The sequence below is a fragment of the Rutidosis leptorrhynchoides genome, unplaced genomic scaffold (genome assembly GCF_046630445.1).
Source record: "Rutidosis leptorrhynchoides isolate AG116_Rl617_1_P2 unplaced genomic scaffold, CSIRO_AGI_Rlap_v1 contig89, whole genome shotgun sequence".
Taxonomy (NCBI): Eukaryota; Viridiplantae; Streptophyta; class Magnoliopsida; order Asterales; family Asteraceae; genus Rutidosis; species Rutidosis leptorrhynchoides.
This window is the reverse complement of record NW_027266881.1, coordinates 27,808-54,234: the sequence shown is the minus strand read 5'-3', so window position 1 is coordinate 54,234 and position 26,427 is coordinate 27,808. Positions and strand designations below refer to the sequence as shown.

The 26,427-nt window shown below is 29.2% G+C and overlaps 2 protein-coding genes across 2 annotated transcripts; both read left to right on the top strand.

The window, feature by feature from the left end:
- The first annotated feature begins 1,143 nt into the window (after positions 1–1,143).
- Positions 1,144–3,414, top strand: LOC139885234 (uncharacterized). Its single transcript, XM_071869168.1, has 4 exons — positions 1,144–1,174; positions 2,220–2,272; positions 2,464–3,172; positions 3,317–3,414. Exons 1-4 carry the CDS (start codon positions 1,144–1,146, stop codon positions 3,412–3,414), a joined length of 891 nt encoding a protein of 296 aa, XP_071725269.1.
- A 468-nt stretch (positions 3,415–3,882) lies between these two features.
- LOC139885233 (uncharacterized) lies at positions 3,883–4,449 on the top strand. The gene has a single exon (XM_071869167.1). The coding sequence runs from the start codon at positions 3,883–3,885 to the stop codon at positions 4,447–4,449; it is 567 nt and encodes a 188-aa protein (XP_071725268.1).
- The last annotated feature ends 21,978 nt before the right edge of the window (positions 4,450–26,427 follow it).

Here is a 26,427-nt window from a genome sequence, read left to right as displayed (position 1 = left end):
TGAGATTAAATCTAAAAATCATAGTAATATCCAATCAATCAATAAAGGTTATTGTACGTGAAAATTAAATTTTCATTCGAGAATTATGATTTACATAATTTGATTCGATTACAAATAATATTAATTATAATATTTTTTTTATTTATCAAAAAAAAATAAAAAAAATTATGGCACATTGGCACTCATCTCCCTTACATCAGTGTTTTATCTATTTTGTCGATAAATTTTACAATTTGTGATATATACTTACATCAGCGCGAACTAACAGAAGAATAACATTTTATTAAATTTTGTAATCGGATCCATGAGTAATTATTACAACTTTTATTTTAAAATATCTATATGATAATTTGGGATTTAAAAATTACTCCCTCCAATATCAACTTTTAAAGTCAAAGTAGATAAATTTTTTTTTAATAGTTACATCGTTAATGCGCGGACAGCGCAACTCGAAACTTTGACCTCATTATTTGAGGAAGGGACCACCACCACTGGGCTACTCTCATGGGGCTAAGTCAAAGTAGACAATTAATATGGAATGGATGAGTATAAGATCAATGATTAGGGGTAAATTAGTCAAAAAAATATACATTTATTCATTATTTTGATTTGTGTGAAATGATGTTTTTAGACAAACAAAATGAAATGGAGAGAGTATAAAAAATGGTTTTTTTAACCGGTGCAATCGATAAGCATTAAATATTTTTCATTATTATGGAAAGATTGTAAATATTTACGGAAAAAAACAAAAAAATTAACAGAAAAGATTATATATCATAGATTGTTATATATGGATAAATATTACAATCTTTCCATAATATTGTATTTTATTATTCACTCCGACCTTAATTAATTGTCATTTTTTTATGTAAAATAGACATTTAATAAAAGACGTAAATAATAAATACTCATTATGTATAATATTGCAATGGTAAAAAACCGTAAAAAAAATTATAGTACTGCGTATCGGAGTAGATATTTGTAGAAAATTTTCCTTTAATTTTTTTTAAAGAAAAAAATTTCCTTCATTGAACGCACAAGTTGGCAAGCCAAGTGCCAAACCGATAGCTTGTCCACGTGTCACACAACTGTTTTACCTCTGTGACCGGTTAACAGAACAGAAGGACTCCCAATAGGGAGCCAATGGATCAGATTTGCTTTGCTGAAATCAATGGTGTGTGTTTGTTTGACTTACTAGTACCATCAAGTGTTGTTGACAGCTGGGATGGGAGTACTATAATATGAGTAGACATGGTCAAAGTTTAAGGTTGATCTTGAACCGGTCCCGACCCGACCTGATCAAATTCGGACCCGCCAAATTTCGATTCGGATCCGTCGGATTCTGGTCAAGGTCGGGTCAATTATTTTGATCTTGACCCGTCCGGGTCGGATCTGGACCCGACCTGTGACCATCTCAAAATATAACTCGTTTTGATTTTTCATTTTTCTGGCTTTCACTTAGTTAAGCCCCTAAGTTTCTGAAGTTGTATTATTTCAACATATGAACAAAGACCAACTACAGGGGCGAAGATACGTACACCTGATGGTGTTCACAGGTTTTGCAAAAAAAAAAAATTATATACTAGTACGTCCGTTCTAAAATAAATATAAATTTTTATATATAATTTATATTGAAAAAACGGAAATAATATTTTTAACTGAAATATATATGCAGTTAGAATAAAGCAGCCCACAATTCACACAAACGAACAATATATCAGCGGGCCCACACAAATTAACACAACATGTACAAGCAAACGCGTTAAGTCAATCAGTTTTTTGGTTCACGACTTCACGTTACGTCGATCTTGGTTTTCCTTTTTTTGTCGTTTTCGTTGTCGAAGACTTATCAGTTGAAACAAAATCACCCCATTGAAAAAACCTATTCACTCAATTCAACGCAAATATATTCCGATCGAAAAGAAAAGTTCAACTCGCGATCGTTTATAAAGTAAATTATTTATGAAGTGTTATTGATTAAATTTACGTAAAATTTTAGTTTTGAGTTCGTTTTCAACCATTGAAGTGTATTGAGTTTAATTTATTTTTTATTTCTATTCCATAAAATTTCATTATTTAAGTATTTTCAAAAAATTCCAACTTCAAGAGTAGTTGATGATGCTGAAAATATAGAAAAACAATTTTCGAAAAAAAAAAACCTAAAACTCAAAATGTAATTGAAGTCGAATATATTGTTGATTTGCAAAATTTACCTGCAGACCCTGGAGAAAGGAATAATATTTTGGAGTACAATGCAAACGATCGAAAAAATGTAAGAAGAGCTTATTTGCAAACATCATGTCAGCCCCGAAATCATAAATTTCCACAAATGCCTATCAGAGGGATAATGCAGAAATTTCCAGTTCAATGGCATGATGATTATGAGAATTGGCTAGAATATAGTATAAAAAAAATGCAGTATTTTTTTTGTGTTGTTATCTTTTTGATTCAAATAACCAAAAGAGGGGTGGTTGGTCATTTAAGAGTGATGGATTTAGCAACTGGCATAAAAAAGAAACTTTACAGAAACATGTCGGAGATCCTAACAGTGTTCATAATCAGTCTGTGGCAAATTGTGATGCATTGATGAATCAAAGACAAAAAATTGAAGTAATGTATAAGAATACAGTTGAAAATAATCCAAGTTATCGAACAAGATTGGCAGCTTCAATTGATAGTGTTCGATTTCTTCTCAAACAAGGACTAGCACTTCGAAGACATAATGAGAGTAAGGAGTCACTGAATCAAAGTAACTATCTTGAGCTAGTCAAATTACTTGCTGATCATAATGAGTTTCTGAAAGATATTATGAACAAAGCTCCAAAAAATAATACTTTAACTTCATCGGATATGCAAAACGATATAGTATCTGCTATTGTTGTTGTGGTAATAGACACTACAATTGAAGATATTGGAGATGAGTTTTTTACTTTGTTAGTGGATGAATCGCGAGATGTATCAAATAAAGAACAAATGGCAATTGTGTTGCGATATGTGAATAAGGAAGGATGCATTGTGGAAAGATTTTTGGGAATTGTTCATGTCACGGATACCACTTCCCTTTCACTTAAATCTGCAGTTGAAGGTTTTTTAGCCAAATTTTCTTTAAGCACATCAAGAATTCGAGGTCAAGGTTATGATGGTGCTAGCAACATGCGAGGAGAGTTTAATGGTTTGAAAAGTTTATTTTTGAAAGAAAATCCGTCAGCTGTCTATATTCAGTGCTTTTCACATCAACTACAATAGGCATTGGTTCATGCTTCAAAGAATCATATTGAAGTTGCATCTCTTTTCAATTTAATTGTATCCTTGATAGATGTTATTGGAGGTTCTTGCAAACGCCATGATAAGATTCGTGAGTTACAATTTGCAGAAGTTCAAAAGGGTTTAGCAAATGATGAGATTTCTTCATGACGAAGTTTGAATAAAAAAGGATCCCTTGGTTGACCATGTGATACTCGTTGGGGCTCGCATTATGGTACTCTCTTAAACTTAAATATCTTAAATTCTCCAGTAGTTGAATTGTTTGAATTTTTCGAAGAAGATGGATCTACATCAGATTAGAGAGGAGAAGCTAAAACATTGTTAAATATGATTCAGTCTTTCCAATTTATTTTTATCTTGCATTTGATGATATCTATTTTGGGGATCACAAATGAACTATCACAAGCACTTCAAAGAAAAGATCAAGACGTTGTTAATGCTATGTCACAAGTGAAGATTTCAAAGGAGTGGTTACAAGAACTTAGAGAAACTGGATGGAATTAACTGTTGGAAAAAGTGTCATCATTTTGTATCAAGCATGATATTGATGTTCCAGACATGGATGCGGATTATATTATTAGAGGGAGGTCATGACGAAAAGCTGCGAAAGTAAAAACTATGCATCATTATCGTGTGGAGGTATTTTATACAGTGATAGATGCAAAACTACAAGAGTTGAATAATTATTTTAATGAGACAAGTACAGAGTTACTTTGTTGTGTAGCTTGCTTAAACCCAAATGATACATTCTCAGCATTTGATAAGCTAAAGTTAATTCGGTTGAGTGAAATATATTCATGGAATTTTACACCCATTGAAGTTCTTGCTCTTGATAACCAATTGGAGAATTACATCGTTGACATGCGATTGCATAGAGTCTTTTCAGATCTGAAGGGAATTGAAGCTCTTGTCAAGACGTTAGTGAAAACAAAAAAAAATATCGTTTATCCTTTGGTGTATCGCCTTGTTAAGCTTGCGTTGATTTTATCGGTGGCTACTGCAACAATGGAAAGGGTATTTTCTGTAATGAAGATTGTGAAAACTCGCTTAAAGAATCGAATTGGAGATGAATGGATGAATAATTGTTTGATTACATTTATCGAGAAGGATATTATTACTGACATTGGCACTGACAAGATAATTCAACGGTTTCAAAACATGAAATATCGTCGTGGTCATCTATAAATGTGAGTTCTATATTTTCTAATGTTTAACAATTTTAAGATAACGATTTGTTAATTTTTATTATTATTTACAATTATATTTTGAACACCCAAAAAAAAATCCTAATTTCGCCACTACCAACTAGTTTATCTTAATTTAGTAGTACAATATATCTAGTAAGATACATGAGCTGTCATGGGACTACTACGTACATTTTAGATTTTTTGAATATTATTTTTATTAAAATTCAATTTACTACAAATCGTGACATTTTCAATAGTGCTACATAACGTGTAATTTTGAGGTAAGGATAAAACTATAAATGAAAGCAAAGATGAAGTTCGACTTTCCAATTTATTTTGAGTAATGTTGGGGAGAAGGAACAAAAATAAAGAACAAATAGGCAGAACAATTAAAAAGTGACATGTGGCATATTCAATATACAATTCCTGCTTCCGTGGTAATTTTTTTTTAATTCCACTTTTTCCCACTTCATTCCATCAATCGTTTGACGTTTCCCACTGCTTAATTCATGGTTGCCGGATTCGACCCAAAAACCTCCGTATCCAGATCTGGTTGTACAAATCCGTCGGAAATCGTCCAAGACCAAATCAGAGTTGGGATCGAACTGGAACGACAACTTGAACCGTTCGCTCAAGGATACTCTATATCAACTAAGTTGCTGACCTTTTACACATTCTAGTTTAATCACATATCGTTCAACTCAATTCAAGTTGGAAAAAAATTAGGAATTTGAAAAAAAAAATCGATACCCAAAGAAAAAGACGAAAAAAGACAAAAGAACTACTCTTAATTTTTCATTATAATAAACGTTCTGAGTAGGTCGACATGTTTGATGTGGTCGTGTCGGATTTGGTGGTGCTGTGTCGGATTCTACACAAGTGAGAGCGCTTCATCATGAAAGTCATGCAAGGGACAAAGGAAGAAATGGATAGATTTATATTTATTCTTTGTACTTATAGTTGCTCTCAGCATTTTCTATTTATTTATCCATATAAAATATTTGGGGGCTGATATTTGAATGTGGTGTGTTTCTTTATTGTCAGTTAGATATTTTTGCGGCGAAAAAGGAAGCCAATTGGTAATAGAATAGAATAGAATAGAATATATATATATATATATATACATATAATAAGACTATATGTCTGAGTTTGGATAGGCATAATGGAATAGAAGTAGTAGTACTCGAATGTGGCAAATATCGTAATTATGGAATCTCGGGTCACCAGGGATAAGGTAATTTCCGGACACGTGGTAAACTTTTTATATTCACATCAAAAGTTGAGTACTCCGTATAAGATATTTGCAACTTGCAAGGTAAAGTCTGACTTTGAGAAGATGTCTTAGATTCATTTTTTGATGTATTAAGTATTATTATCAACGGGATATAACCATTTTTATAAATCTAAAAGAATAAAACGTCATATATTTAGGAGAGTTTTTTCGTTCGATTTCGACTTGCTTTGATTTGATTATATTTGATTATGATTTCGAGTGATTGAGAGTGATTTTGGATGATTAGATGAGTTAGTAAATGAATGAGATATGATTAAATATATATATAAATCAGTGGATCCGTCCGTTGGACGGAAAGTCCGTATCTTTAAAAATTAATAATTTAAATATATCATATAAAAATTATATAATAATTATTTATATTAAATATTATTAAATATATGTCAAATATTATATTAAAAGAAAATTATTTTAATTTTATATCAATCATAATTATTTTGATTTTATTTCAAAATCTACAATTCTATTAGAATCAAAATTTTATTTTGTTTTCAAAAATAATAAACATAACAAAAAGTAAAAATTACATATTAAATTTGATTTGATAATTATTTATAATAACATATAATCAATTCAGTTGTCCTATTATTTGAAATTTAAGATATATCTATTTTAATTAAGAATAGGAAAAAATATATAGTAGATTTTTATTAGAAATAATAGTTTAATAAAAAATTAAAAAATTATTTATATTATTTTTTTATTAAAAATAATTTTTTTTAATAATATGTCTGTTTGAATAAAAAAAAGAAGATATGTCCGTTTGAAGAATAGAAAAAAAAAATATATTAAATTTTAATTAAATAATTATTAATTGTTTGAAAAATAAGATATGCACGTTTTAATTAAGAATAAGAAGAAAAAAATATAGTGGATTTTATTAGGAATAATAGTTTAATAAAAAAATTAAAAAAAATAATATATGTTATAATTTGATTAGGAATAGTTTTTTTAATAATATGTTCATTTGAATAGGAAAAAAGAAGGTATGTCTGTTTTAATTAGGAATAGAAAAAAAATAATAATAAATTTTAATTAGCAAAAATTGTTTAATACAAAATTAAAAAATATATACAGTGCATTATAATTTTATTATGAATAATATATTAAATACTACATCCGTATACAAATAGATGACTTTTTTGAAGATTTTTTTGTCTTTAAATAGTTGACGTTTTGAGAATATCAATGCATTTTTTTCATTTTTACCCCTCCACTAACTTTACACAGATATAATTAATATTTTAATAGAGAAAGATAAAATAATAATAATTTATGTATTGAAATTAATGATATTGGTATGCGTAAAAAGTGTCAAAGTATCATCTATTTAAATACAAAGGTAGTAATAGATAGAAAATTGATTAGGAATAAAATTATTATATTAGAAAAAAATAATTGGTAGAATTTTATTAGGAATCATAATATTTTTATTGTATTTTGATTTTTTAATTAAAATAAGAAAAAATTAATATCAGTTGACTTAAAATTGTAGCTTGAAACCTAATTAAACTCACATTCTAAAATACATGTGTCAAATTATTATTCATCAATAAATCGCCCTATGTCGAATTTTGATTTGACAATAAAATTTACAATTGGAACAAGTTGAAACAAATTTAAAATTGAAAAAGTCTCGCTATTGTCTATAAGATATATGTGTGTGTATATATATATGAAAAAGTATAGTTATGTAGGTAGTGGATGATTATGTGTGGTTAAATATATATTAAAATATTAATAAAAATTATAATGTTAATAAAATATTATTTATAATTGATATGAGTTAAATTTTATTTTGAGTCAAAATAAATATAAGTGAACCAAAATAAGTCAAGTCAAGACAAAACGCAAAAAGAACGGAACCTAAGGCTGATGGAGTATAATAGTAGAAAAATCCTACTCTGTAAATATCACATACTAATGATACACGATTCAAATCTTACGATTCAATTCTTTTTTTTACGTTAAAATGATACATCTTAAATGGTCATATATTTTTTTTGACTCTCCATCCCATGTAAATCATGAGAATCCCACGATTTAATAGTGCAATTCAAAATTTTACGATATAACAATTCAACGATAAATTATTTTTAAATAAAATTAGGCTAAATTTACAATATTTTTATTAAAATTGAATGTGTTCAAGATCCATACACAATCACAATTTTTTGATCTTTGGGGATATCCAAAATAACTTTTAACTTTTGGTCATTGTTCCACATACATTCTCTAATCTCTCCACACTCCCTCGTATACGAATGACTCATTCTATACAAAGGAAAAGTTGTATCCTAAGCTGATTAATTTTTTTTATTACAATCTCTTTTGCGCGGACAGCGCGACTCAAAATTCTGACCTGACTATTTGAGGTGGGCCGCACCACCACTAAACTAATTCTATGGGTGTCTAAACTGATTAATTGAGTTTTATTTTATTTCAAAAGGGAAATTAAGCGAAATGAATAGATATTTGAAGAACGAAGCTGTTTTGTCGTCTGGGCCAGTCACTTGTCAGTTTTCATCGAGTGGGTAAAGAAAGATATTTATGGCAAAAGAAAATGCTATACAGAAAGACTGTCTTGGAGGCAAACGAATCATCATGAAGGCCCCACCATTACAAACCTAGTACATACATAATACAGTTTAGCACAGCCGCATCGCAGGCGATCTAAAGGACAAATATAGAACCTTCTTTTTTCTTTTTTGAAGTTTCAAATATAGAACCTTTTTATTTTCAAAAAAAAATATATAGAACCTTTATATACATGAAAATGACGAGTTTTTTATGCCCTTATTTTATTATCTTCACCAATATCTATATTTTGTTTTCTGAAATTAATTTAGGGCCTAGTATGAGACAAGAATAACGTTATAACGATCTCGTTAAAGCCCGAGTTTTTTAGGTAGTATGCAGACCCATAATTTGCCTAGACTATTTTGTTCGACCAGCCCAAGCCCACCCATAACTAGTCGAACATAATAGGGTTAACCGGTTAAGTACATTATGGATCCCTATACTTTTCATATATATGTAAAAGGCTCCCACAGTTACACTCTCATTCACTTGAATTCTTAAACTTTGGTTCTGTCAAGGATCTGGGTCCTTGACGAGTTGACGTCAAATGACTATATGAAAGTGAGACTTTGGAAGCACTTCGCAAATATACGATAATTTTCGAGTCATATTCATATACTCCATCCGTCCCAAATTAGATGTTAATATGAACATAATTTTTTATCCCAAATTAAATATAAATTTTGATAAATTTAAGGAACATTAATTATATTTATCCATTATACCCTCACCATCTTCATCCTCATGTCTCTCATACACTTCAATACTTCACTATATTTATTCTCACGTCTTACGTGCATTCTCCTCATACTTTTAGTTATTAATTGTAATTTTAAGAGTTCCAAATGACCGTTATCTAACTTGGGTCCCGTTTTTTTTCGTTATTTTTCATTTCATCATTTAACAAAAGAAATAACAGACGTTTTTATTAAGTGCTAGCCATTATAAGAACATAATAATATAATTTTTTTTTTCATTTGAACAATTAAATCAATTACTTTTACCGATGACAATAAATTCTTTTTGTTTTGGCTAACATATGATAATTTTAAGGGGGAATAAAAAATAAATGTAATAGATTCCTTTGTCTTTCTATCTTTTACTTTTACTAGTCAATGGGCCCGTCCGTTGGACGGAAAGTCCGTACATTTGAAAATTAATAATTTAAATATATCTTATAATAATTATATAATAATTATTTGTATTAAACATTATTAAATACATGTCAAATATTATATCAAAAGGGATTATTTTAATTTTATATCAATTATAATTATTTTGATTTTATTTCAAAATCTACAATCCCATTAGAATCAAAATTTTATTTTGTTTTTAAAAATAATAAAAGTAGCAAAACGTAAAAATTATATATCAAGATTTGATTAGATAATAAAATTTATAATTGCATCTAATCAATTCAATTTTTTTCTACTGTTTGAAATATAAGATACGTTCATTTTAATTAAGAAATTTAGAAAAAAAATATAGTGGATTTTTATTAGGAATAATAGTTTAACAAAAATTTAAAAAAATAATAATATATTATATTTTGATTAGGATTTTTTTTTAACAATATGTCCGTTTGAATAGGAAAAAAGAAGACATGCCCGTTTTAATTATAAATAAGAAAAAGAATATAATGAATTTTAATTAGGAAAAATTATTAATTGTTTGAAAAATAAAATATGCCCGTTTTAATTAAGAATACAAAAAAATATAGTCGATTTTATTACGAATAATAGCATAATAAAAAAATTAGAAAAATAATATATATTGTAATTTGATTAGAAATAATTTTGTTAATAATATGTCCGTTTGAATAGGGAAAAATAATATATGCCCGTTTCAATTAATATATATATAGTGTATTATAATTTTTTTAGAAATAATTTTTTAAATAATAGATAGAAAATTGATTAGAAATAAAATTATTATATTAAAAAAAAAATAAGTGAAAGATAAAAGAGAATAGGAATCTCATATGATTAGGAATAAGTAATTGATAGAATTTTATTAGGAATCATTATCTTATTGTTTTTGAATTCTTAATTACAATAGAAAAAAAAAATATTGACTTAAAATTATAATTTGATTTCTAATTAAACTCAAAAACTTAATTTTTAATTAAACGCCATGTGTCGGATGTTGATTTGACAATAAAATTTGTAATTAAATTGCAATTGAAACAAATTAAACAAATTGAAAAGTCTCTCTATTGTATATAAGATTCTTGAGTTATATTTCGTCTTTTTATATTATTAATTTTTAAAACTCAAAATTTTTGTGTGTTCATTTTGTATCTGTGAGTGTTCACTTTGTTCAAAAATCCTAAAAATCTATATTTTAACTAAAAATTATAAAAAATACGTATTCTCAAAATGTCTTGAATGACGAAACATTCTCTATAAACACAACACCGTTTTTAGTAGGAGAGACACCCTATTATCAAAGACTATATCTTGATAGACGAAAGGTAAAGAAGTTTTAACAAGAAGCACATGAAAGAAAGTTTTTGAAATTTTAGTAACCCCCAAGAGCATCATAGAAGTCTAGAACCAAATAGTAGTATATGGGAATATTGCTACTCCCACCATTCGTCAAAAGGTTATTTTTCTTGGATTTGGCCAAAAATGTAGTGGATTTAATTAGCATTACCCCAAATATATATATATATATATATATATGCAATCAATTATACATTTCACTATTTCTTCAGTGGTTAAAATTTATTCTTTTAGCACAAATGACATTGGGCAACCAGGTCATGAATTCAACGAATTCCAGTTCAAGGAATCGAGATTCTTTCTTCTATGCACGATCACACTATCATGAAATATTATATTTTAACAGACGGAAGTGCTTTTAGGACTAAAAATTTATTGCAATAATTTATTTTTCCAAGTGCTCCCACAGGAGAATTTATTCAAAGAGAAGAAGATTCAACAAAAGTTAGTCTATATTTTATTTATTTGGAATAATTAAACCTCAAGATGTGTCGATTTCTACCGGCCTTATAGTCGCTAGTAATTAATGACCTGTTAAAAATAATTTCTGAACAACCTAACACCAGGATCTAGCACGTTGGGCAAGTCCTACGTTTCATTCAACAGATCGGGATATTTAACATTAACAATAACATCAGGATTCAGCACGTTAGGTAATTCCTACGTGGCACTAACGGCTCGTCAACCACCTAGACGGCGCCGGTGTTTTATGATATGGCAAAAACGGGACCCAAACGTCTAAGAAACAGAAGTTGGGGGTCAAAATTAACATCAATAAATTCAAACTTTAGACACTAATCCTACCTCATTCGGGTTGATCCGAACCAATTCATTTCTGACCCGATTACTCCAACAGCCCCCTCTCACAGTTTCACTCCTAATTCTCAGCCATCTCTTTGACTATCTCCCTTCAAATTCAATGCCTGTACTTTAAGTTTATTGATAGTTTAGCCCCTAACTTCTTTGTTAGACATATAGGGCCCCTTTTATCTACATCTCCTCAAACACGTGGCGCTGTTTGGGAGGTTAACATACCTGCTAGTGCCACCGCGGCATTCCATAACGTGGTGGAACCAGATATTAAACGGATATTAGTTTAAGTAACCAGGTGTATAGTTTGTTAGTTTAGGTGGCCATATGTGATTATTCATAGTTTAAGGGTTGAGGATGTAATTATTTCCAAAAGTTTGGACGTAAACAATACATTAATTAGATATAAGCACCAGATTTAATTATAAGCATGACCGACTTTCTTAGCATTTTGTGTCCGAATAAGCACCTACGTCTATTTAATTTCTCTATTTAGATTCAAAATGAAAAGGATAAAAGTAAAGATGTCTTCCAAATGCTTCAGCATAAAGAACTAAAAATTTAATCTCAAGGAAAGCAGAAAAAAAAAAAGAATATTATAAATCTACTAGATTCATTGTCAGTCTGTACAAGAGATAAATAAATTATTCTTAAACGTAAAAAAAAAAAAAAAAATCTTACAATTTCCTTCGTTTTTCGCTTGATATATTAAAGTATAAAAATATATTAGCAAGTATTTTTTCCGGTCCACTTCAATTATCTTATAATGAAATTTATTTTGGTCTTTTTTAAATGTCATTTTATGAAATCCATGTATATTCGAGCTCTTTTTTCCACTATTATCCTTGCATTTATTTCAATTAGTATTCTACTTTAAATAAACATTTTATGACTTCTAAATAATAAATGATGGGCAAATAAATAATTTTTTCTATCATTAATTATTTTATTAAGATTCACAACTTTCATTACGAGACACTTAAAGTGTATCGGAGAGAGTAATTTTTTCTGTGGTAAAATGAAAATCATGTAATAACTTGCACCAATGTCACATTTAAAATTTGATTCTCAAATATTCAATGAATGTTAATGAGAATGAACCAACCTCCCTTATAATTTTCTCTAGGTACACAATTGTACCCTAATAACAAATGGAGCTTCTAATTAAGATTATTATAAACATGAGATTATATTCCTCCACTTTAATTAATTTATAAATAAAATATTTCACAAATTGCGCCTAATGCATCTTATTACTCCATTAATCTAACGTTTGAGTTTAATATAGCATGTGTAGCAAAGCAGGATGTAGCCAACGTACACAAGTACTCAACAATACAAAATTACAAATCCATTAATTAGAGATTTTAATTAATTAGCATGTGTAAATATAAAGTATTACATTCTACATACATTAAATAAGAAAAATAAAGAGACAGTGCAGTGTTTTAAATAATTAAACTTTTTCCATTTCATCATCAATATCAATTCTCGCTTAACATTAAGCTTCCAGAGAAATAAATTAACATCATCTAATAATTGCAACAGTTAATTGTTCGCAATCTTTCCTAATTAACTTCTCCGGCTATGAAACGACAAGAAATTTTATTAAATTAGACTCACTAAGACTGAATATTATTGTTAATTATATATAATTATATATGCAAGCACCAAGCAGCATATACATATTTGATCAGCATCTTAATTACTCTTAGCAATTAAATTAATTAATTAGTTTCTCATTTCTACAACGGCATGGTTGAATCCTTCAAGCTTGAAACGTTCTTGAACACTAGAAATATAACTCGCAGCCTTCAAATCTACCTTCACGTCGATCGGAACACTAGCGAAAACACGATCAAATTTGCTTAACTTGTTGTTTTCTGCTAAATTAACGAACGAAACCTTCTGTTTTGGAAATTGAGTACTACTATAACCATAATCTTGATGATGAACCAAAGATTGACTAACTGGCTTTACCTTGCTATTGTATTGAACATTTGTCGTCGACGGCTTGTTACGAGTAAATGACATCAACTTCCCTTTGATGAAGCTTCCTCGACGCTTACGATTGTTAATAGACTCCATTGTTGAGCTTCTCTCTGAGCTTTTATGATCAATTAAGTTCAATGATATTCTTTAGTACTCGTTGTGTGGTACTAAATGTTTGTATCTGTAAATGAGAGAAGATTGGTGTTTATATAGTAGTGAAAGGGCTTTTAAGATAAAGATGAAAATTCTTGTGAATGGATAGTGGTCCCTTATTAGGCAAGTATCTCTAGCGAGCATAATATTAATTATTTTGAAATTTTTTAATATCCAAATACCATGTTATATATTATGGTGCAAAGATATATTCCAATTATTAGTTAATCAGTTGGTATAAAGTTCGGAACACTTTAGAAGATATGGAGAAGAACTTTTGTGCCTAACCTAATAATAAAATATCATGGACATATGTTACTTATGATTGAATCGAATTTTTTTAATTATAATTTAAGTTCTACTTATTAGTTGTTGATACGTTTTTTCTTTATTTTTAAAATCATATCACTTAATTAAATATATATACGTATCGAGTTGAAATTGGATAAACATTTTTCCATGTAATGTCTTGTTGTTAGTCATAACAAAATTCTTAGTTGATATTATTATAATATCCAGAATGTAGAATAATCTATGAAAATGTTTATCAAAACTATTTCAAGAAAAAATTACGTCACTGTAAGAAAAATATATTTTCTACTTAATTTTAACCATAAAATTAGGTGTAGTATAAAAAGTCATTTAAAAAAAAAATATTTAGTAATAATGTTTTAGTATGTAGCACAAAAAAATACCTTTCGTATACGAATAGATGATCTTTTTGGATTTTTTATTTGTCTTTAAATAATTGATATTTTAGAGTATTAATGTAAAAATTTATATATTTATTATTTTATCTATCTTTCCATCAATATAAAAAATAAGGGGAGAAAATTAATTAAATAAAATAAAGAAAGAATAAAACAGTAAATTGAAGATAACATCGATTCTAATATATTAATAGTGGATACACAATTAAGAATGTCTATTTTCAAAACACGTGGCACTACCATAAAACAAAAATATATTTATTGACAAGTCCTTCAAAATATATAAATTATTCGCACGAAAAAAATAACATTCATTTAAAAAATAAAATTAATTAACAACCTATCAACAACATTGAAATATAAAATTAAAATTAGATAAATTAACTAATTAAACAGTAATAAATATTTCGTGTAATACACGACTTCGAGAAAAAAATTAATTTATCTTAAAAATAATGTTATTGATATTGGTGAAACGGTAAAAAACGTCAAATATTATAAAATAAATGGAGTAATATTTTATTACATCAGTAATACTTAGTAATTAAAGCACCATATTGAGGGTGGTTAGCAGGGATGATAAGTGACGTGAAGAGAGAATGAAGAAAGAGAAAAAATTGGTGATAATTTTATCATCGGAGTGATGAAATTTTGTGGTCCAATTTTATTTTTTTTTTTTATATTTATTTCTCCTTCTTTATAACTCAATTGAACTATAATTATAAATTGAATGGGATCTACTTAGTTAATATATTATTTTTATAATTTTTTCATTTTAATTATGTCATCTTTTAGATTTTAATTTTTTGATAAATAAGTCATTGGACCCGTCCGTTGGACGGAAAATTCGTACCTTTAAAAACTAATAATTTAAACATATCAATAGAAGTATTATATAATAATTATTTGTATTAAATATTATTAAATATATGTTAAATATTATATTAAAAGGGAATTATTTTAACTTTATATGTCCGTTTTAGTTAGGAATAGGAAAAAAGAATACAACGAATATTTTTTAGGAATAATAATTTAATAAAAAAAATTGAAAAAAATAATATATATTTAAATTTGATTAGGAATAATTTTTTAAATAATATGTCTGTTTGAATAGGAAAAAAGAAGATGTGCCGGTTTTAATTAAGAATAGGAAAAAAGAATATAATGAATTTTAATTAGAAAAAAATTTTAAATAAGAAAATTAGAAAAAAATATAGTGTATTATAATTTTATTAGGAATATATTTTATTGTGTTTTGATTTTCTAATTAGAATAGGAAAAAAATTAATATCATTGACTTAAAATTTAAATTATAGTTCTAAATTTTGACTTAATGCCTAACTAAATTCAAAGTTCTTAAATACATGTGTCAAATTAATATTCGTCAATAAAACGTCATGTGTCGAATATTAATTTGACAATAAAATTTATAATTAAATTTATAATTGAATTTGTAATCGAAAGAGATTTAAAATCTCCTTATTATATAAGATACAAAATTAGATAGATGAGAGAGGGAGGTGATAAAAGAGATAAGCGTGGGTGCTCTTAGTGAATAAATTTACTTAGTAATAAATATCTTGAGCGTGTTTCCTCATGGATAGATTGAACTGCTTTTTATATTCCAAGGTGTCTTATGTCAATAAAAGAATTAATTACTACTGCAATGCAACACACTACTAATTAATCTTTAATCTAATTCAAGCACTAGTAATCCAAGTTAATTTATTCATAAACCTAAAGTTACCAAGTATCGGACAAAGCTTTTTTTAGATGAACGATGGCTTGCTTTTATTGCAAATCAGAGTTGACTACAAAACGGAGAGATGGCGACAATCTTCCTTCTCCATTCCCCTTCAAACGAACAATAGAATGGGCAAGTTGATTGCCTTCTCTCCGAACAAAATCAAAAGTGCATGAATTAAGATTACAATTAAGCAATAGTTTTTCTCTTTTCAATTAAATTCCTACAAAGCTTGTGATCGAATGTAGCTACTCACATAATAATTGAATTATTCATCATTATCCTAAGATCAGTTAGGCAGAAGATTGGATGTGTGGATCCTACCAAGAAAGATTATTTGTTATCTTCTGATTTGCCCTATGATGTATAGGACTTTCTAATTAATTACTATTTTTCTAGAACCATAATTAGAAATGTTCATGTACGAATGGGACCTTTTTTCTAATAAATGTTCATAATTGTGCGCATTTGGAAAGACAAACAGGATTTATGCCCCATTCTAGTGAATTGTAGCTATAATTATTTTCTCTAGGTTTTATGCTTTAATGTATACACAACATAATTTCCTTTTTTGAGTACTTTAATTACAAATTGTCCTGTTTGGGTTACAACTTTTTTTTAATTTCCTTTTTTGAGTACTTTAATTACAAATTGTCCTGTTTGGGTTACAACTTGAAGTATTTTTTTCTTCTTCTAAAATAGTGTTGAAATTAAAATAGAAAAGTGTTAACGTCACAAAAAAAAAGTGATGAAACATAGTGTTTTAAGTGGCGGATCTATGATTTTTCATCGATGGGCATATCAGTTAAAATGATTGGATAGATATAAACTATGATCGTACGGCGAAATTTTCGATCAAATATATTATTCGAGTCTATCAAATTTTTAATCTCACAAAATAACATAAGTATTATTCGATGAGATTTTGTTAAGATATAATGATTAAAGATGATCAGTTTGAAAATTTTTAAAAAAAAATTTTACTTATATAGTTAATTAATCGAGCTTTGAAGTCAATGTGAAAATAAGTAGAAAATTAATTTTATAGTTAAAAGATTTTCATTTTAAATAAAAGCTAGATAATTTTGAAAAAAAATAAAAAATCAACAAGAGGAGAAAAATTCAGATGACCTGTCACTAATGATTAAGGTGACGTAAAGAAAAATGGGAAAAAAATATAAGAATAATAAAAAGGTGAGATCGTTAGAAAATTCGAACTCTTTACTTAATGAATGAAAATTGGTACGTTGTTAAACCATCAATGCGGAGTATACATATCTAAGCACAATGGACATACTAATCTTTATTTTAGTCATTAGGGGCATATGTCCCCTTCAAGTATTGTATTCGTTTCGTGTTTGAAACATGTTCCAGACATCGTCAAAAGACGTGTTTTACTAAAATTAGCAAAAAAACACCTTCTAAAAACGTTTGGAGCATGTTCCAAACACAACGAACGCACCAGATCCGCCCTTTTTAACCACTAAACAGCGCCTGGCATCGTTTCTGGGCCACGTTGCCATTGACTAACAACTTGGAACTGCCCGAATGATAGTTTACGGACTTGTATGTGGCATTAATTAGTTTGAGGGTTCAAGTGTGAATTTGGACTTAGATTAAGGACCTTTTATGTAATTATCCTTTTTCACTCAAATTCCATCATTCACCATAATACTCCCCATGAGGCTCATATGAATTGATTTTCTTATCCGGAAATTCAACCAAATCTTAACTTAATAATTAATAAATCACGATGACGTCTGCCCTCTGGATTAATGCGTCATTAATCATGACTATCTATCCTTATCTTTATTATCTTATCCTTATTCCTTACAAAGGAATTTATATTATCGACCATCACTATTTAAAATGGGGTGCCCACTAGTACATATTGGAAATTCCTAATGTCACCAACCCATTATTTAAACTATCATAGGCTTAATAAATTAAATCCTTTTAGTGGCATATTCGGGTTACTCGTCATGTTTTTTCAATGTATGTTCATTTATAGTAATTTTACTGTGTAAGAATAAAACAAATGAAAGGTTGTAGTAATAACTATTTTATTAAAATCCAAAATGTAAGCCCTAAAAATGGAAATTATCCATTGGGGATAATTTATATACATTGTAGTTTACATGAAACCTCGACTTATAATTATTACATATAGATTATGGATAAGAATAGTGTCTTTTTCGATCGACAAATCTCTACGACCCTAAGCTAGCTATATAGTTTTGAAGAATTTTATTGTTCTAAGAATAGTCGAAGACAACCTTTTCATGCTTTCAATTTATACTATTTGGTAAAAGATAAAACCATGTTGATCCTATTGTGTATTTGTGGTTGTATAATACACAATGTATGTATGTTTGTACGTACATTTATACGTACATTTTTCTTATGATCAACTTTTTCTAGTAATATACATATATATGTTCTTTTTTATGCATACGTACATATATGTTGACTTCAAGCTGAAAGAGGAATAAAACGAACTTTCCTACTCAAATATACAGATGAGTACGTAGACCTAGAAATGGATCAACGTCTACGTGTTTCCATATCCTTATAACAAAAATCCAACCCCATTTGAAAATGTGATTTAGAGAATACCTAGCTTGTTGACGTACCAAATGTCAAATGTTACTCTAATTGCATGCAATGTAACTAAATGGTATAGAAATTCTAATGTGTTGATCGTTTGGCGCTGGGAGCTGGCATGCTTCGCGTTATTCTAGACACCCTTATTAAAATGCTCTGTCTATCTATAGACACATTCTAAAAAGGAAAGACGCATTCATTTTAAGGGTGTCTGAAGCAACACGAAGCATACGCTTCAAATACAAAACGAACATACTGAAAATTAACTTCATCACTCAAAGTTTCTATATACTTCCTCTATGTATGGCTCTTAATTAGAGGTCTCTCACTTATACTTCATTATTCAAAGATTCAAGAACATTGTATTACATGTTGTACGTATAAGATCGATATTAATTACATCAATCATGCACGACTGATATATAAGAATATATATATTTGCAGTTTATATACATTATTCTTATCAAAAAAATTCTAATTAATTAGCTGGATAGCAGCTTCTCGTGTGTAGGGTGGAATATACTTTTTTTTTTTAGGATTGAGCAAGCTACGGTTAAGGATACTTTTGATCATATAGGAGGCAATGCAAGTTGGCATGGTTTGCTTTACTCGGACATATATGAACAAGACACAGTGGAGAAAAAATAAAATACTTTTGGGCTTTCAAAGAAATAAAACGTTCATGGATAAGATATTCTACCTGCTTGATCTATCATATAATTTCTCGAATCAATTTATCAAGTCGCTATTTGTTTTTTGTTTTTTTTGGGGGGGGATTCTTTATAGCTTTTTCCACCTTTTGTTAACCATCGATTAATTAACTAGCAAAGGGTTTCTCTTAAATTAAATTAAATTTAATGATATTATAATTATCCATTATGCATGCTATATATAGTTCATTTCCCATTATTTAGAGATTTTATTCCATGCATGCGTCTTCCCTTCGAGTACACTATATTTTATCGCAAGTGTTATGTCTAATTAAATACATTTAAATCTTGTGCATGAGGTAGAAAACTATTTGAAGATTATAGTTAGTGGAATCCTTCAAGTATGCAAACTCAAATCGACGAAATAAAATAACTTTCTCATTTTTTTCTGTTTTATAATCGGTCGTAGCCACCGATCAGTCATTAATAACGTTCAATTTAACAAATTCACCACACTAATGAACATCTCGTACAATATGATAAAACAAATAGAACTAATAGAAACAGAAGAGTTCAATTTAACCAAACAACTGGCTACCGAAATTTCTTATTACTAACATAATATACATCTTAACATTTACATATAGGGTTATTAATTGTGATCAGAAAATACTTAACTGAAACCTGAGTGCATAGGCACATGTCTTCCACTTTTGAGATGTAGTGAACGAATAATATTTTTGTGGACCAAAAAAGATCGATCGTACTTTTCTTTTTTCTCTTTTCTACATTCCATTTGTTTTTTTTCTCGAAAATGTATCATAACATTTTGTTCTATATTAAGATAGAAAAGAGCTAGATCGAGCAAACATAATGCATTGCTAGCTTCATATTGAGCTGTAGTTCTTATCTTTATCTTTATCTTTATAATAAAATGAACTTGAAAAATTCTAATTAATTATCAGTCCCAGAAAAAAAAGTGACTATTCAAAGTTTTAAACCGGTCCCCAAAATGGAAAAAAGGTTACAATGGTCCAATAGTGAGGAAAATTGATTTATTGACCAATTGTGTAAAGAAGAAGATTATAACAGTTTTGAGAAAAGGATTCGAGAAGGAATGAGATTTATAGAGAGACGTTAAACCCATCACACATAAACGAATTAAGTTGAAACTTCTTCGTCAAGCCAACGAGGAATCACCTCCAATATATATTGTATGATGAAGACTAGTTGTAACTTGTAACTGTATGTCACATAATTTGTGTCACGGCCAATATTGTTTTCTTCCGTATTACTCTCTCTATCTCAAAATACATGATATTTTTCAATTTTAGATTCTTCAAAATTAATATGTGATTTCGAGACGGAAATAATATAGAGTGAGTTAGTTCGAAATTCCGGTTTGCTTGCTTCCGATCGAGTTTTCGAATATTGTACTTTTGTTCTTGTTTTGCTTTTCACCGTTTTTGCCTAGGATGTCTATATCCGTCTATAACAACTCTACATTGTATACTCTCTATTGTAATTCGTTCCGGTAGTTGAATTGTGGACGATATTTCTGGTAATATATATTGTTTTAGAATGGAGGGTTAGAAATTTCATCCTTACATAAATTCGTTAATTGACACGATTCAACTCGACCATTTTATTTAATAAAATTTTTCCCTTCAAAAAAAAAAAAAAAAAAAAACGAGTGAAAGGAGCTTTGTTTTGTCACTTTTAAGAATTACAGATGAGTTTTACAATTTGGGCTTTGAATGGGCCTTTAAAAAGTGGTTGACTCGATACAAAGGGAGCTGAGGTGGGCTTGACTATTCTGGGCTTTTAAAATTCTAAGGCTTCCATGATCATACACTAGCAGATTTAGGCCTCTTCGGCCCAATCATACTGTGGTTTTTAATTTTATTAATTCAAATTGCAGATGATGATGAAATGATGATTAGGTGCCTTGCTCTGCAATCTTGTGGGTAATAAAACACAAATAGAAGTAAGTAATTACACTTTGACAAGTTTTCCTGTATTGAGGTAAATTTCTTTCACTTATTTACAAGAAAACTACTTTTTGAAGAAATATTTACTAAATCTGGTAGTTAATTAGAGAAATCCCAACAACAAATTTGAATTTTAGCACAAAACCCTAACTAGAAAGTGAGGAATCTCTTCACGAAACCTATTAATTATATTAAAAAATTAATAAAAAAATTTACACAGCTCTCATATGCTTTCCCTATAAAAGGCTTCTTCTAGAGTTGTTAGTCATGTTCAATATTATACTCACTTTCTCATATTCTTTCTTTCTTTGCATATCTCCGCCTTCTTACTATACAAGTTCTCTTTCTAGATTTACCATCATTCGCTCCTCTTCTCCGTATTTCCCCTTCTTCCGAATCCGTGATCTCGCTCTCTAGCATATCGGTGACTAGCTACTAGCTAGGATAAGTCGATTTGATTTTTTGTTTCGTTAATGTATATATAGTTTCGGATTTTTCTTTGATGTTGGCATGGTTCAATCAAATCAAAAGCTCTCTATGAATGATCGAGTTCTTTAGTCTGATTGAGCCGTGCCAATATCGATCATAGTGCTCAACCCGCTATATATACATTAATGTGATTTCCTTTTTCTTTTTCTTCTTTCACATATTTTCCTTGTACTTGCAACATTTCAATGAAAAATTCGGAAAATAATAGAAAGAAAAATATTGAAATGTAGAAGAAATTAAGAACAACGTACGTTATGGATTCTCTGAAGATCGAATTGCTTTTTCGTGTTGAGAAAGAAAGAATTCTGATTCGATCTACAGACTTAGAAAAAGGTTCCCATTAGAGGGTTGGGGGGTTCTTAGCTAGAAATTCTTTGCACAGTGCAATTTGGTGGAATAAACATATATATATATATATATAAATTATCGAGCCAAGTTGGTCGTCTGCATATTAATTTCATCATTAAAGTACAATGGACTATAGTCTATATAATATATTGTGTTTGGAAATTGATTAAATTTAATCGGAGATGAAATTCGAGAAGCATTTAAACTTTCTAACGTTTGACATCTATTGCAAATTTACAATACAAATGCTAATAACTTTCGACTTGAAACTTCCAACGGAACCTCGCTCCATCTCGATTTCGACTGTCGACCAGTTAGTAAGTTTTTCATGACTTGTGTTGAGACAAACTGCCTGTGCTACTAACCTGTGCTCGCTGTTCTGTTAACACACGTCTGCAGCAGTTTGTGTAAGTTGGCTATTTTCGTCAAAACTATTATGCAGAAGATTTGATTCCTTCTCACAGCACAAGTCAGGTGTAGAAACCAGTAAATTACAGAATCCTTATGGTGATATGATTTGGTTTGATTTAAATATGGATTTCCTAATCCATGAAGAAGACTTATTTGATTCCTAATCTAAAAAGGAATTAAATTAAAAGGAGGATTCTTATGCAATACAATTCCTATTCTAAAAAGGAATGGATTTCAGGAAAAGAGAGTTGTTTTCCTATTCAGTAAAGAAGTCAATACAATTTCTATTCTAAAGGGATTGACTTCCGATTTAATGAAGGAGAAGAAGACCTATTCCGATTAGGAATGTGATTGCCGTTTTGGTTAAGGAGTCTTATTCATAATGGGGTTGCATCAAGTATAAAAGGCAGAAGACATAATTGGCTGAATGATCCTTTCACACTTCTTAAGGGAGTTAAGAAGATCACTTAGTAGCTAGGCGAGTTACGAGAATAGTGGAGTGTTAGGCCCTCGTATATCTGAAAAAGGGTTGCGAGCAAGTCCTTGTCAGCCGGATAAGGCAAACGTATACGTGTATCTGAAAAAGGGTCGCGTGAAGTCCATATCCGGTTGGTGTGGCAACGTATATCTGAAAAAGGGTTGCGTGAAGTCCTCTCCAGGCTGGTGCAGGCAACGTTGTAAGTCCTAATAGGAGATTAGGCCGTTTAGGTAAGCAAGGAGTACACTTAGGAAAATAGGAGATAGGTTATAGATTTGCGAATTGTAACCACGAGTATTGTCCTATTGTTTCAAGTATAGTGGAATGCTGTTTACCTCTGGGCTTGGCCCCGCAGAGTAGGGAAACCGAACTGCGTTAACAATTCCCTGTGTTATTTACTTTATCGTACTGTTTGTTATTCTGTGCTGACAAGTTCCTGTTAGCACAGTCGTTTATTCTGTGCTAAATTTCCGCTGCTAGCACAGTCTCGATTATCTGTCGAAACAGGTCGGAACGAACTCTCAAAGTGGGAACACGTCCCTTTCAACTTGCTCCATCTCGACTTCGACTGTCGATTGTTTTATCGAGCTTGTTTTGTTTCTTGAAGATGAAAGATCATTGCTTGCCTTTGAAGTCTATTATTGTTTCCGTCAATAACCCTAAATTGAATAAATTCACAAAAATTGAATTCAAGAGAAGAGAACGAAGGTCAAGTTATTAATTACCATGAGCTTCGTTGCCACCGACTCTATTGACGGCCATGACAGAGCCCAATACAATCCTGAAGCTCCAAAAATGAGAAGAGCGACGGCGAGAGCGATTTGATCGGCGGTCTGTTGTTCACCGTATAAGTGCCTTCCATTATGATATCCTCGTCGGATCGAAAATGCATGATCCACACACGCCATTACTGCTTCTGTAAACGTAATTAAGAATTTCAGATTTGGGATTTAGGGAAATGTTTTTAGCTAATAAGTAGTCTGTTTGTTTTTTTATAATTAAAAAAAACCGACCGACCGAACCGAAAACCGACAGGAAAATTTCGGACAATTTTTTGTTTATATTTTCACCGACCAATTTTCGGTTCGGTTTGTTTTTCTAAAACTGATTAATGTCCGGTTCGGTCAAAATTTTGGTCAAAAACAGACCGACCGGACCGGTGCCCATCCCTATGTGCACCCGAGTATTTGAGTTGATTATATTTTGGATTAATCATATTGATACATATTCCCTCTGGTACAAATAGATGACGCTTTTGGTGATTTTTTTTTTGTCTTTAAATAGTTGACGTTTTGAGAATATCAATGCATTTTTTTTCATTTATAGCCCTCCACTAATTTTACATCTACATATAATTAATAATTTAAGTGGGAAAGAAAAAGGATAAAATTGTAAAGTAAGGATATTTTATGTATTAGAATTAATGATATCGGTATGCATAAAAATATCAAAAATATCAACTATTCAAATATAGATGTAATACTTAATTAGATTTAAAATTATTGAATTTGATGGTCATCTAATACAATCAAGTTTAATTGAGTTCTATCTAGGAGTAATAGAACTAATAGAATCAACTCAGATCGATCCAAACTTATTCATTTAATTCTTGTTTCGATAATAATTTTCAGAGTTTACTTGGTTTATCTAATTTTGATTTTCATATTAAATAATTTTGAAGATTTTATTTTTAGTTTGGTTCGAATTAGTAAGGATCAATATAATTTAGTTATACTAATAATTTTTAGATTCTTTTGTTTTGATTTGTCTAATTTTGATTCTCAAGTTCAATAATTTTGAAGGCTTATTATTTTGTTCGGTTTGAATTAATAAGCATCGATAAAATTTAGGTCTTGATTTCACTAATATTAGTGGATTCATTTGGTTTAATTTATTGGTCATATAATTTTTATTCTCACGTTCAATAATTTTGAAAGAACATTACATATTGAGTTATTAAAAATCGATTTAATTTAATTCGTGTTATAATAATAATTTTCGGGTTAATGTAGTTTGATTTATTATTTGACTAATTTCGATTGTCAAGTTTATTGAGTTTGAAGAGTAATGATATTTACAATTTGGTTTGTAATTGAACTAATTTGATTTATGGGTTTGACTGATTCTAGTTCTCTTGTTAAATGATTTTAAACATTTAATATTTGGTTTGGTTTGTATTAGTAATGTAATGATCGATACAATTGATTTCACTACTGATTCTTAGATTGGTTTGTTTTATTGATATTGCTAATTTTAGTTCTCATGTTCGATAATTTTGAAGATTTATTACATGATCTGGTTTGATTTATTAAAGATTTGTTCAATTTAATTATTGTCTTATAAATAATTCATGGGTTCAGTTCGGTTGATTATCGAAGTTTTATTATTGATTTGACTAATTTTGGTTCGTATGATCTATAATTTGAAGGCTTATGATCTAGTTTGTTTCAATTAATAATTATTTTGTCCATTTGGTCTGATTAATTGGTTTGACAGTATCCGATTCTCATATTTAATAATAAGTTTGAAGACTTATTGTTTGGTTCAATTCAAATTATTTAAGACTGGTTCAATTTAGCTCTTTATTTCATGATTAATTTTTAGGCTCACATAATTTGGTTTGATTTGTTGAGATTTTATTTATTTGTTTGGCTAACTTTAGTTCATAGAGTCGATAATAGTTGAAGGCTTATTTTCTAGTTTAATTTAAATTTATGGGTTCATATAATTATTGATCTCCTGAATAATTATTGAGTTTAATTGATTTGGTTAATCTTAAAGGTTTACTTAGACTGATTAAATTTATTAGATGTTTTATGATAATTAAAAGTTATAACGACCGATTTATAAAAAAATTGTTCAGGAGAAGGAAGAGAGGGACAAAACATTTAATAACAAGATAGGGAAAAATAAAAAATTTATTAACCGTGGCTGGGAGAGAAACAAAATTTAATAACGACAGATTTTTAAGGCAAGAAGGAAAGAGAGGCACGATTCGTATAAAACAAATAGGGTATATTAGATAATTCATGTACTTAAAAAGCATTAAACTACGCTTTTGCCCTTATTTCGTCCACATTGGGCCAAATGGTTTCGTCCATTAATCACGATCCGGATAGGAATATTAATGAGGTTAATTTCCAAGTATATATATTTTGAACTGATAGCAAAACTCTAAGAATAGGAGAAAACTAACATTTATAACTGATTTTACTCCA

Coding starts and splice junctions, on each gene's coding strand:
- LOC139885233 (XM_071869167.1), top strand. CDS start 3,883: ATGCATCATTATCGTGTGGAGGTATTTTATACAGTGATAGATGCAAAA.
- LOC139885234 (XM_071869168.1), top strand. CDS start 1,144: ATGGATCAGATTTGCTTTGCTGAAATCAATG. Junction 1,175..2,219: donor TTGCTTTGCTGAAATCAATG/GTGTGTGTTTGT, acceptor ATTTACCTGCAG/ACCCTGGAGAAAGGAATAAT. Junction 2,273..2,463: donor ATGCAAACGATCGAAAAAAT/GTAAGAAGAGCT, acceptor AATAACCAAAAG/AGGGGTGGTTGGTCATTTAA.